The sequence below is a fragment of the Taurulus bubalis genome, assembly GCF_910589615.1.
Source record: "Taurulus bubalis genome assembly, chromosome: 20".
In the NCBI taxonomy this organism is placed as follows: domain Eukaryota; kingdom Metazoa; phylum Chordata; class Actinopteri; order Perciformes; family Cottidae; genus Taurulus; species Taurulus bubalis.
In genome coordinates, this window is record NC_136608.1 from 2201336 (window position 1) to 2214552 (window position 13217).

A 13217-nucleotide genomic window follows, 5' to 3' on the forward strand; every position below is an offset into this window, starting at 1 on the left:
GATATTGTGAAATAAAACAAATATAGGGAAATGCCATTTTGAAATACAAACAGCCTTTTGAAAAAGGGAATTTTAAATAAAATGTCTATAATTAAATAAAACATATTTTTTTTCAATTAAGTATTTGATATAATTAGCTTTATAACAGCCTTTCCTAAATATGCAGGGTAGGACATATTACAGCCTCCACTGAAACTGGCCCATCTCCCTTTGAATATCACTTTAATACCGATTTATTGTGGATGTTTTACTTTTATTGTTTATTAGTGTATGTGCTTGTTGTGTGCTTTGTGCAATGTCATCGTAAAGTGTATTGGGACATTCTTCATTTTAAATACAATTGATTGCTTAGTTGAAATATGAAATACTATTTCACAATACCTATGTGCTGTTGTTATATACTCAATTTATTCATGATTATTTATTTCATATTTTATTTTATTGATTCAATAAAATACTGGAAAATTCTTCTGTCACAGGGGTTTTCTGGCCGATGGCGCCCTCACCTGGTCGGCTCGGAGGCTTGCAGCCCTGTCTCCCGGGTCACAACCACTTTGCAGCGGATCCCTGCTCCAGGACTCTCCTTCTCTTCCCTCTCCGTATTCCCTCCACCTTCTTCCTCGTCTTCTTGTTGGAAATGCATGATTCCGAAAACTTCCCCAGCATCGTAAATCTAGGACATGCAACAACAACAAGAGACCATTTTATTTCATTATGTCAACACCAGACTCCATGAGAGAATGTGTACATTTTAAAGTAAGATTTCTTCTCATCTTCGCCACAAAGGCGTTTAACATATTATTAGTTCCACTCTTCAACCAGCATACAATAATACAGCAAGCAGCACTTGTTTCCCATTTCAAAGTGTCTTCCTGCAACCTACATAACATGACGAGTGTGAACCAACTAAAAACATAGGGTTCATACACATTCTGACCAATGGATTTCATGACTTTAAACCAAATGTCCATGAGCAAACATTAGGTGAAATCTGAGTTTAAACAGTAAAAAGTGAGTAAATGTAGTAATTAAACTAACAATGAGAATACAAAGCATACAGTAAACCTTAAATGACACAAATGAATGAGACAATAGTTTGATTAAAAGAATAAACATTTATATAGATGCCTGTATGTATGCCTTTCTTTTAAAAGCATATTAATTATTTCAAACTCAGCATAAATGAACGTCATGAACACATGAATATAACACATTTACATGACTTCTACTACACTTTGGGGATTTTATTTTTTCCAAGGATTTTTCCAGGCCTGGAAATAACAATTTTAAAACTCCATGACTGTTCCAAGTTTTCCATGAGCGTAAGGACCCGGATGTAACGCAGAGTTGAACATATAGCGTTACATAAAGGAGTTAGCTCGTCTTATCCCGTGAGTGCGTTAGCAAACAATGACGGAAAAGTGTAACTATCACGTTTTTCAAAGCGAGTTTGGCACAATTCCTTCCCTTGAGATGAAAGCGGATGTAAGCTAGTGGATATATATATGTGTGTGTGTGTGTGTGTGTGTGTGTGTGTGTGTGTGTGTGTGTGTGTGTGTGTGTGTATACATCTACTAGCTTACATCACATGCTAGATGTTCCCGGGTGACAACATGTGGAGTGGAGTTGTTCTGGTTTATTAAACTAAGCGTGACTTGTTGGCGCACAGACCTCGTTGGTGACTTTGTGGTGGAGGCTCCTCCAGTGGACCGGCGGGATGCTGGAGGCCTGCAGGGCCGCGGCGTGAAGGGCCACGAACACCTCGAACTCCTCGTCCTGGTCTCCATTCATAATCACAGAGTTTGTTGACATTACTCCAGTCGAATATCACGCACGTGGAGGTGTACTGCGCAAACCCGGAAATGGAGGTTGACAGCGACGGCGGTAGTGCATTGTGGGAGATTTCTAAATGACGCGTGTACTCCCTCCCCAAATCTTTCCATGTTCAAATCAGAAAACCCAGCTCTTCAGGGCTGCTTTTAATGTGCGATTCTGTGCTCCATGTTTTTATTGTATAGCTTTTAAGATGATTTTAAAAGGGTTGTAAAGTGTATTATGAAAAGCACTACATAAATCAAATGTATTATTATTATTTCTTCGTCAATGTTGTGCAGTCTAAGTACACAAGAAAACTATGTACAAATACTGTTGTGTGGAGAGACACATTTTTATTCAAATAAATAGAGCATCACATCCAGATGGAGCATTCAAATATGAAACATAAAAGGAAATGGACAAATGGAGTTATGGAATCTTCATGAATGCACACACAGAGCTTATGGCGAGCCTCCGAAACTCACATGTTCTGGAAACAGGCGGAGCGTGTAAGCGTGTAATAAATACATGAGAGAACCGACGGCTCTGACAGATGAATCATGTCAGCAAGCAGCTCACGGCAGAGGGAGGTGGAGGAATGATGTTTTTTTTTTATCATAATTTAATTTGCTTTCACCACAATATCCCCTCCTGGGTGCTTTTCCATGAATCAAAGTCAAAGTCATCTTTATTGTCAATCCCCCATGTGCCAAACATACAGAGGAGTTGAACAACACGTGGCGCGGCTTCTCAAGTCACGTTCACACGTGTGGTTCTGCTCATACATTCAATTCATTGCTGCCTTTTAGTTCTGGTCCAAGACCAGTAAACATGACATCGTATGGACTGCAGGTCTTGTATTCAACAGGTTGAACCCACGTGGATAAATCCTTGTGACTGACAGCAGGCAATGCTGCACTTCACTGAACCGGATGAGAGTATTTATGTGTACGGGTGTCACAAAGAGCTCACCAAGAAACCATGGATTCATGAGCATTATTAGTGCAGACTGCAACGTGACCTCATAGGTCGTGAACGTTGTCAAAGGGGTAGGAGGACAAGCGGCATCTTGTACCTTGATAGCGCTGTGTGTTCGCTACATCACCTGATACACCTTCATGTTCACCACATATTACCAGGTGATGTTGGGGGTTCCACATCCAGTCTTCAACCTCCTGAACAGGGCCGACTTCATACATTCAAACAGGTTTGATTAAACTCTGGATGATTACGTCTGGAGAAGCCATTATGCATGCTTATCTCCTTCTGTTGTCTGTAAACAGTTGTGTACATGTAGAGACCACTAGGTGGCAGCATGTCCTCGTCTGTGAGCTGACACTGGCTAGGTGTTTGATGATGAACAGCATAATCTGGATTACTTCCTGTTCATTTCGTTCTGTCTGTAACATCAGCCCAGAGACGGGTGATCGTCTGGACCTCCACTCACTGACGGGAGAGATGCAGCAGTGAGAACGTCGAGCTGCTTTCAACTGCATATCCATAAAGTTGGAAGAAACAGAATATTAAAAAAGACGGGTCAACATCAATGCAGACCTTGTTGCTTGTAGGGATCAAGCTCCTAAAATGTCTCAAGATGCCCACGTCTGTCAAAGTGACTTTACTAATCCCGTGACTAGTTACTTGACTTTAACATGTAGAATTGTTGAAGGAGAGAGAAAATGGTTTGGGCTAAATATTGATGAAGTCACCCCTGTCTCCAGTGTCTAGTCCAGTGGTTCTCAACCTATTTTCAGTGATGTACTCACTAACCAGTGCAAAGCAGTTTTGGTTGAAAAAAAGATGTAATACACAATATTTGTTAAATAACTATTTTTAAAAAGGACTTTTTTTTTTTTAAATGGATGCTAATTTAAAATATATTAAAAAAAATATCTTGAATACCCCCTGGAGTGCCTTCACGTACCCTCAGGGGATTTGACAACCGCTGTCCTAGTCATGTGCTTTGTGTGATCCACCACCTCCCTGAGCGTCTCACTCCACATGATTAAAGGGATGGGTCATTCCCAAACTGTACGTTTTTCCTCCCACCTGTCGTTCTATTTATCAATCGACATTTCTTTGGTGTGAGTTGCAGAGTGTTGGAGACATCGGTCTGCCTTCTCTTCAGTATAATAGAACTAGATGGCACTGAATACATTTTAAAAACTAACCTCGGTTACTAGCGATAATCCACCTAGTTGTGAGCCGTTTCATGCACACAAGCCATGTAGTCCCATTATATTAGAGAGAAGTTGGATAACTCACACCAAAACTATCTCAATTGATAAATAGCACTACAGGTAAGAGGAACATAAATATGTCTTTTTCATTTTGGGGTCAACTGTTCCTTTAACAGTGAATGTAAACCCTTACTTTCTTTGGGGTGCTTGAATCTACAATATCTTTACACGCAATGTTGTTACTTTACTGTGGTTTTCAAACCTCAACCAGCAGACATTAGCATCATTTCCCAGCATTCACAACTGAGCATCACTGAGGGTGGACATCCTCTGAATATGGCTTCAACTTTACATCTTGAGGAAACATTCTTTGGCATTGCTCCACATTTGTATTCCCTGCAGGAAGAGAGCAGAAACACTTGATCATGAACATGAGCGCTAGCCTTGCGCCTTCAGACAGCGGGTGCGCTGCTCTGTACCTTTTTGCACATGCTGATCTGCATGACGGCATAGTTGATGAGTGCTTCTCGCAGGTCTTTGTCTTTCTGCTCCTTGAAGCGCTGCATGTCCACCCACGCCCTTTCAACGTGCTCTCTGCAGGAGAACCCATCAAATAAAGCGCACACACACACACACACACACACACACACACACACACACACACACTTTGAATCATTGACAGGACATGCAAGTTTAGATGTTTGTGATTAGAAATGGTAAATAGATTTGTATCGTGCTTTTCTAGTCTTCTGACCACCAAGTCAGTGTGTAGTTTGGAGAAACAGACACTTCAGCACCAATAATGTTGTTGTTTTTGTCATGAGAGCTTTCACACAGAACACGACTATAGCGTGCCGGAAAAAGGCGTCAACCAATCACGCCGCTAGGAACGGACAGATTTAAAACATGGAGGGTCTGTGCTCAGAAACCAAGCCGGCAAACTTTATTACTCCTTTAAAACCTTGACAAGGTAAGGGCAGACCAGATCCACTGCTTTGTTTTTTACCATTCACAATAAAAGACGCTGTGGAAGCTGTTGACAGAAGGACCTCAGGTCCACTCAGAGCTTTTCGCTAAAAGGAAACTCAATATAAGAGCTTCCAGTAGCTTCGGCGAGACAGGACTGCTCGGCACTGCTCTGGGTCAACAGGATCCTAGTAGTCGGTCCTCTGCCTGAGCTAAATTGTCGCAAAGTGTATTTGCAATTTTGTGTTATTTAATGGTCACGCCCCAGTGTGTAAAGGCCTCAATGTTTACCAAAAACCAAAGCCGAGCAATAACACAAACAAACTCACCAACTGAGGCAACTGTAGTCCAGCAACTTGTGCTCTTTTTTTTGTCAATGGAGTCCGGTTATTTTGAAGAGTGATATATAACGAGCAAGGTAAAGCGGTGAGAATATTCTAAATATGACGGACACTTAAACCGATATAGATTCTTTTAGGTTTCTAAAATACGTCCAGAGCAGAACGTTGCTTTGCTCTCGTGCTGGTTCTCCTGTCTTTTTCTCCAAACTCCATCTACTGTAGTAACACACTGACTGTAGGTGCATCATACCACCCCACCTGTAAACATCAGATCCGCCCCTTTAAGCAGTGTCCATGACTCACTCGCACTCAACCGTCTTCTCCTTGACGGCCTCTTCCCCCTCTGCGATCAGCTCCTCCAGCAGCTTCAGCCTGGCCTCCCTCTGCTCAGGGGCCTCTTGGCCAAACAGCTTGTTGGTCATGCCTTTGAAGGAGAACGTCCGCACAATCTAAGGAAGACGTGAACACAGGAAACCACATTGGTCTGGAGGTCGTCTTACCTCGGTTTGACATGACAAACCAGCCATTCCTGCTGAAGAGTAAAGGAGTACTTGGATATCATGAGGCGGTGTACCCCGGTAGCTAGCTCCTCGTGCTGCTGCTTTTTGGAGATGAGGTCCTGGGACGCCATCTCCAGCTCAAACTGGGTCAGCTCGTGTTTCCTGCACACGGCCCTGCCAAAGCAAAGCGTATACATGATGTCGTGCTGCTTGTGCTCACAACATGCCTTTGACATAATAGAGGAACACAGAGGGCCAACACCCAGGGAACACTGATGTGAAAAGCATTGCACAATTCAGAATGTTCAAAATGTTTTACAAAATGTAAAAATGAACCGTAATATTCGCAAATTCTGATCCTGACCTTACTGAACTTTACCACAGTTGGAAGCTACAGTGCAAGCTTTCAGCTGCAGGTTGAATGAGGATGAGAGTGTGTGGCAAAACATCCAATGAGCGCACTGAGTGAGAGAGATTCAGTTGAGACAGTAAGGTTGGCACAGATTGGCTTAGCTCTCATTATTATCAGCAGAGGACTGTACAAGGCATTTAGGTAAAAGCTGGTCCTTTGATATCAGGCCACAATAAACTACTTTATTGTCTGTACTCAGCCAGAGATGTTTTGTGAGGACAGGACCCTCCAGGCTGTAACGCCTGATAATATAAATCCTTATATTCTGCAGATATTGTCCATTACTCTTCATGTCTATTAAAGTCAGTCACACGCCTGCGCACTTCAACACCCACACCTGTTTATCAGTATGTTGACATTAGGGAAGCAGACTGGTCGTTGCACGTTTCAGTCTTGTGAGAAAAGATGAGAACACAGGATTCTCCTCCTCTTGACAGGATAGAGCGAAGCAGTTGTTCTTTGCCCAACCTGCGTGTTAGCTGTATCACTCACTGCTTTTGCAACTGCAGCGCCTATTACTTTGCTTGTGATCATTTAGTAAATAAATTTAGAGAACGAGAGAAGTTATTGAACTGAGTTCTTCCGGAGGCTACACCAGACATCCAATAATTGACACACGCCATCACACCACTGTACAAAAACATGAGGATCACCACACCCAGCGTGGTCTAGTGGGAGAGCATAGACCAGTACTGAATGACCAGTGAACTTCCATGAAACTGGAGGCCGGCGTTTGTATGTGCGCTGGCTTTTTTTTGCTCGTCGATTTCGGTTCTTTGGGGCAAATTATTTCAAATGTCCTCGTCTCTGTCTTTCCTCCAGATGCTCAAAGGGATCTCAGCAACTATGTGGTAACACAAACATCTGAACTTTCCTTTCTTAAGGAGTTTGGTTTGAGGCCCTGAAAAAAAGTACAAATCAAGTACTGTCAGGCTTTACGATCTTGTGTGAAGATAAAAATTAAAAGCGGGTCTTACCTCAGGGCTTCGGCATAGAAAAGATATTCTTTCAGTTGGTCTGCGTAATGTTCTTCCTCCTCCAAGATGTCATCTATTGAGGCTGCATATCTACACGCCAGTTTAAAAAAACACTTCTGTATTAACGAGCAGCAGTCACCATCCTGCAGCACGTGTTCAATGTGTTAGACTACACAGAACTTTGACAACAGACACAGATGGGATGACGCATCAGATACTCACGCATCCATGTGATGACCGGCACTTTGCAGTCCGTCTCCCATCTCCTTCTCCATGGCGCTCCACTCGCTGCAGGGAACACAGAGGAGGAGAGTCCGTCACAACACTGAGACAATATCCTCTTTTTGTTTCGTTGCTTCAAATGAATGATATGCAGTGGCGATACATTCGTCCTGATATTGCAAGATCACATGTAAGTGCTCCTGAATAACACCAAATCTCTTTCTTTCTCATCAAGTGGCACACTTTGTGTCCCGTGTTGATTCGACTTCTTGCTGGCTCGACGATGATTGACTTCTCTAATTTCTTACTACCTATACACTTAAGAATCTATCGGCTATCTGACTACTGATGAGACACCACAGGATCTCACCGACAGAATCTCAGTAAACGATCACCAACAGAACACAGGAGAGATTGGATCGTCTTCACTTCACGTAGGTCTATTTGTAACACACAGATTACAAGTTACGAGTTGGTCCGGAGCAACAACTGCTTGAACAATGAACATTCACAATACTTTATATAGTGCCCAGAGACCTCTGTGTCTAACTCCTGGTTCCAGTCTTATTATAAAATCCTCCTCATAAAAGGACACCTGGGTTTCTTAATTTTATCAGTACTTCATCTCTCAACACTCGCTCCTTCTGTTCCTACGTCAGCCCTCTCCTCGCGGAGCACGTACATTCAAACTTCTCTCGTTGGATTCTGGGTCCAGATGGTCCAAATTAATTAAAGTTTACGTTTATAGGTGAGATATAAAACTTGTTACAAAAAAAATGTAACCCTCATACGAATATATATTGTGGATACATAGATTGTTGTATAAGTTTAACACACATAAAACATTTTCCTTCCACACCTGTCAAAGTGGATTTTTGTTTTGTGGTCTACAGGTAGAGGGTGCTGTCGGCTGTGTAGAGGTGGCGATCTTAACTTACTGTTAAAGCAACATATTTCAGGTATTCTCTCCTTTAGTCTGGTAAAATAACATAATGACCAAAACCTTGTTTGTATGAAATAGTTCTGACTGAAACTGAAGACAGTGTGCTGTGCTCCTTTTGTTCTATATTGTTCACCTAAGCTCTTCTTTGACGACGTCTATCGACCTACATGTGCAAATTAAGATTGGGACGTTGGAAAGTATAAACATCTAACAGCAATTCAACTCCTTTGTTGGTCCTGTTTTGAACATATGCTCGTTGTCAAACCTGAAGACTCTTCCATAGTTCCCGTGGACTTTGTAAACACCGTAGAGACGATCTGCCACCCTCTAGAAGAGACACAGAAAATACATCAGAGAAAGTGTTCAAGCTATTCAAAAGCAGAGTGAATATTTCTTGATGGAACTCAGATTTCCAGCCTGAGAAGTGTTTGCTTTTATACAAAAATAAAGAAACCCACTAATAGACATCTCCATGGAGTTGGTTACTGTGTAAATAAGCAAAAGAGAGAGAGATATGCGGTGTGGAGACTTACTGCTCGAGCTCGGAGCAGCTGAGATGTGTGGGACTGCAGCTCGTCGCTGTAGTGTTTCATCTCCATGAAGCGTCTGAGAAAGAAGATGTGCAGAGGACACAGATTACGATTCCCTTCCTTTGTTCGTTCTACCTAGCTATTTAAAATGTATATCATTTATTCGTCCTTTACGTTTACTTTTCCACCGATATATGTTTATTATCGTTTTGATAATCGATCATTTAAAAAGTCTCTCTCTCGCTCTCTCTCTCTCTCGCTCTCTCTATAATACTTGTTAGCTGCTGCCCTAAATACATTCACACTGGGTGGAGAACTGTAAAAATGAATCTGTTCTCACGGACAAGAAAAAGATAACTCTTCCAGAAAACAGTCTCGTTAAAATCCTATTCGTACATCTTATTTATAAGTCTGCTTTGGTAACACACAGCTCCACCTCTCAAAGACAAGGGATGAACTATTTGGACATGAAACCTTTGACAACATGTTCAATCCAGTTGATCCTTCAGAAAAATCAGACTTACTTATCTGGATTTCTCACCCTGAAGGTCGCACTGAGAGCTCTCAGCCTGGAATCTGCCTGAAATAGAGGAAATGAAAGAGGAACAGGAAATGGTCAAGCTGTCACCACAGAACATCTTTGTATGTGGAGAGAGAGAGAGAGAGAGAGAGAGATATATTCCACAGACTACCTTTGCCTGAAATCCTGTCTCATACACCACTTCCTTCCAGCCGTGTTCCTGTCACACACAGTGGTGGAAAGGTTATTCAAGGAGCCACTGATCAGTGTTGATTATCACTTGACTGTAGTGCTGTCAAAACTGGCCAAAAACGACATTCGGATATTCATTCTTTAAATGTTCATGCCACCGTGTCCTACTGGCCTCGACACAGCACTTTTAACTTGTCAGACATCGGTGAAGGTTTAGTTCTGTCCCACTGTCAAATCTCTCTCACAGACCTTTTTTTATTGTGAAATGAGCAGACGCCATCTCATTTCACAATAAAACACTACATAGGGTGGCAGCTGGCTGCAGGGAGATCCTTCTGGCTCACAGCTGATGGTTTGTTGACGTGACGTAGCATAACACTTGCTGTAGGACACGGTGTCACTCTGTCCCTCATGCTGCTGAATCACTCCTCCTTCAGATGGACCTACATTCCATTTTAAACTAGTGACGTTGTGTGACTCTCTTCTTGCGGTGCATTAAGAGCGCGTGAGTGCTGCTTCTTTTTCACAATCGAATATTGATTTTCATATATGTACATTTGTTTGTTTTACTATTCAAATATGTATTCATCTTTTGAATATCTGTTGACAGCCCTGTTTGCATGAGCCAGAGCTGTGCATGTACCTCAGTGAGGAAGTGGTGCAGGATCTTGTCGTTGGAGAGGACCGGGTGTGAGGCCACGCGGAGCAGGAAGTTCTCCAGCCCGACCCGGCGACGCTCCACAAAGTCTGGGTCCATGTTGTCTGCCGACAGCTTGTGCCACACAAACTCTGCCTGCAGGCGAGAGAACAGAGACTGACTGCAATTCAACTCATCACTTGACATTGGTGCTTTTTCTTTACTTCAGCTCGGTCGATCGTTTCTTAAATGCCATTTCTAAACAGTTTAAATGCGCACAGTTAAACTATTCTCCCTGTGTTCCACATTACAAGTCATTGAAGTGAATACAGCGTGTGTTAATCTTCAAAATCTAATCTTCTGCTCTTTGATCTCTTAACACAGACGTGGTATGTCTGAAAAATACAAACTGCTACTGTTTCCCCTTTCCTCAAGTTGTGTAAATACAACTTGAGGAACAACATTTAAAACCAACTAGTCTATCAAAGATGTTTTAATTTCCAACCCCATTTGGCAGCTGCTTCCTATCCCATTTAATAACTCTATGCCAGCTTGGTTTAAAAAACAAGAAATCCAGCTCCATCATGGTTGATTTTGGGGACCTGGATTTGCCAGAAGCCATTGTGTATTTCTCATCCAGCTTATTCTTGTCCTGCTACATTATATTAGACATTTCTTGAAGGACATACAGCAAGGCTGCGATCCTCAGAGTGTCATCACACAGAGGTTTGGAGAGCAGAGGCACACTGAACTCACCCTCTTCTCAGGCAGAGGCGGCACCACGATGTATGGATAGGTAACTAGCAGGTAGTTCCGCAGCAGCTCAAATTCACTGTACCTCCTCCACAGGGAGTCCGGGGCCGGGTTGCGGCCTTCGGCAACTGCATCCATTGGCCTTTAAAGATTGCGTCACAGGAAGTTAAAGTTGTGTTAGCAAAGTGACAACATTCATGTGAGCTATAACAAGATGGAGTGAAGATATCTCATCTCAAGCCACAGCTCTTCCAGTCAAAGGACTGACCACGGGGTGGTATTCTCACCGCGTTTCCACGAGGTACACAGTGAACGTCTCCTGCATGTTCACGGTGTTTTTGCCGTTCCTTTTCTCAGCTTCAGCAACGCAGATCTCCATTCTGCGCAGGAGCGTGGAGCCGTCCTCCAGCATCTGAGCATCACAGCACACAGCATCGTGACACACTAGTCTTGTATTGCATTTCATTACTTTTAGGTAACGCTTTTATCCAAAGAGACTTACAATAAGTGCATTCAACCATGAGGACAAACTCAGAACAACAAGAATCAAGAAAGTACAATTTCGTCAATAAAGTCAAACTACAAAGTGCTTTCAGTAACATTGAAGTGCAACTAGGTGCTAGTACGTGTAGTTGAAAAAGATGTGTTTTTTGTTTGTTCCACTTTCCTGTTTGGTATTGTTAGCTAACAGCTGTCCATGTACACTATGTGTTATATAAAGTAACAGCAGACTGGCTGAGTGATACGTGACGGCAGACAGGTTCACGTGACCTGGATTTAATTGTGCCAAAGTATTCTTACATCCAGTTAGCTTGTATGTAGCATTTGAGCTAGCTCTGCCCCGAGCTTTGAACTGAAGCTGTGACGTTAACACGACGTCTATTTCCGCTAATGTGGCAACAAGTGTGAGACTAAAAGGCCGAGGGTAGGCCGCCGTGTTACCGCGTTGTTCAGGCTGCTGCTCCCGTCTGCAGCTGTGTGCTCCGACTCGTCGTCTGTGGCCAGAGACTCATCCCTCCCATCCTCCGCCATCCTCTTCTTTTCGGCTGATCAAGGTGGTGAGCCAGGACGCATGCGCAAAGCCTACCGTCAGCCAAACAGATGTGAGGGTTGAACTATTTTCATAAAAAAAAACATTTAGGCTAAAATGCATTGCATACGTACATAATCTGGGTAAAAGCACGAGACGACACTCCTTTGATAACAGGATCAAGTGTCAGAGTGTATAATTGATTTAGAGTTTTTGCGTGAAACTAAATGTGTGGGAAAGTGTGCTTTACTTTAATTTGGGAAGAGTGTAATAGTTCATTAAAGCTGTAAAGATGGGGAGTACACATACAGTACACTTGTCAAAGTAAATTTGACTCAAATTGAAAAAAAAGTACTCAAAAAAATATAACATTTGGTCCCTGTCTAAATTTAGTTATTAATTCAGAGTATTTTATCTCTATTCAGTGTATATATATATAACTCTACATGATGATAATTTACTAGAATTCTATATAGAATTTGATTAAATTCCAGAATTCTATATAGAATTTGATTCATTTCTACAGAGAATTCTATATAGAATTTGATTAAATTCCAGAATTATATTTAGAGTTGGATTCAATTCTAAATAGAATGATATATAGAAGTGGAGAAACCGTCAGCTCATTCCATAGTGAGAGGTTTCATGGCGAAGGAAAGGGACTTTAAGGAACCCTAGTGGGCCTAGTGGTCACGCTGTTTTATTCTGGCAGATCCGGATGCTAGTTTGTCTGGATCTGGTAGGTAGGGGTTAGTAGTGTGAATGGCCACCTTCATGCAGGCCTGTAAGGTGGCTGGTGTTGAGTAGCGGGATGGGAATACCATCGCCCTCCTCAGCCCAGCAGTAGGCTTATTGGGTTATTCCAAAATTATGAAAAAAGTTGAAAATGACATAAATAGTCAACGATGGCACAGTGGTTAGCACGGTCACCATCACTGTATGAATGTGTGTGTGCGCCTTTCTTCTGAAGACTACATGTGCCGCATCACTGCACATGAATGTACCATCTTACTGCTAGCTAGGAGCAGCTTGGTGGTGCACTCACCTCACATGACAAGGTTGGTGGAGTTCTCCTGCCAGCTGAGCTTCTCTGTCTGCGTGTGTGTGTGTGTGTGTGTGTGTGTGTGTGTGTGTGTGTGTGTGTGTGTGTGTGTGTTCTCCCTGTGCCGGAGTGGGTTTCCTCCGGTTTCTTCCCACAG

The 13217-nt window shown here is 42.5% G+C and overlaps 2 protein-coding genes across 2 annotated transcripts in view; both read right to left on the reverse strand.

The window, feature by feature from the left end:
- Positions 1 to 1812, reverse strand: part of ttll12 (tubulin tyrosine ligase-like family, member 12) — a gene marked incomplete at its 5' end in the record, with an annotated part of 29440 nt that extends 27628 nt beyond the window's left edge. The window contains 2 exons of the mRNA XM_079235810.1: positions 507 to 673; positions 1672 to 1812. Of these exons, the coding sequence (XP_079091936.1) occupies positions 507 to 673; positions 1672 to 1812 (308 nt within the window). The remainder of the gene's footprint in view (positions 1 to 506; positions 674 to 1671) is intronic.
- Positions 1813 to 4287: 2475 nt separating this feature from the next.
- LOC306752632 (sorting nexin-4-like) lies at positions 4288 to 12020 on the reverse strand (the record flags this gene model as incomplete). Its single annotated transcript, XM_079236414.1, has 14 exons — positions 4288 to 4391; positions 4475 to 4589; positions 5606 to 5751; positions 5877 to 5976; positions 7192 to 7281; positions 7414 to 7479; positions 8622 to 8683; positions 8890 to 8962; positions 9411 to 9466; positions 9579 to 9626; positions 10242 to 10391; positions 10992 to 11130; positions 11276 to 11400; positions 11931 to 12020. The coding sequence occupies 14 exons, from the start codon at positions 12018 to 12020 to the stop codon at positions 4344 to 4346; spliced, it is 1308 nt and encodes a 435-aa protein (XP_079092540.1). The 3' UTR covers positions 4288 to 4343.
- Positions 12021 to 13217: the final 1197 nt, after the last annotated feature.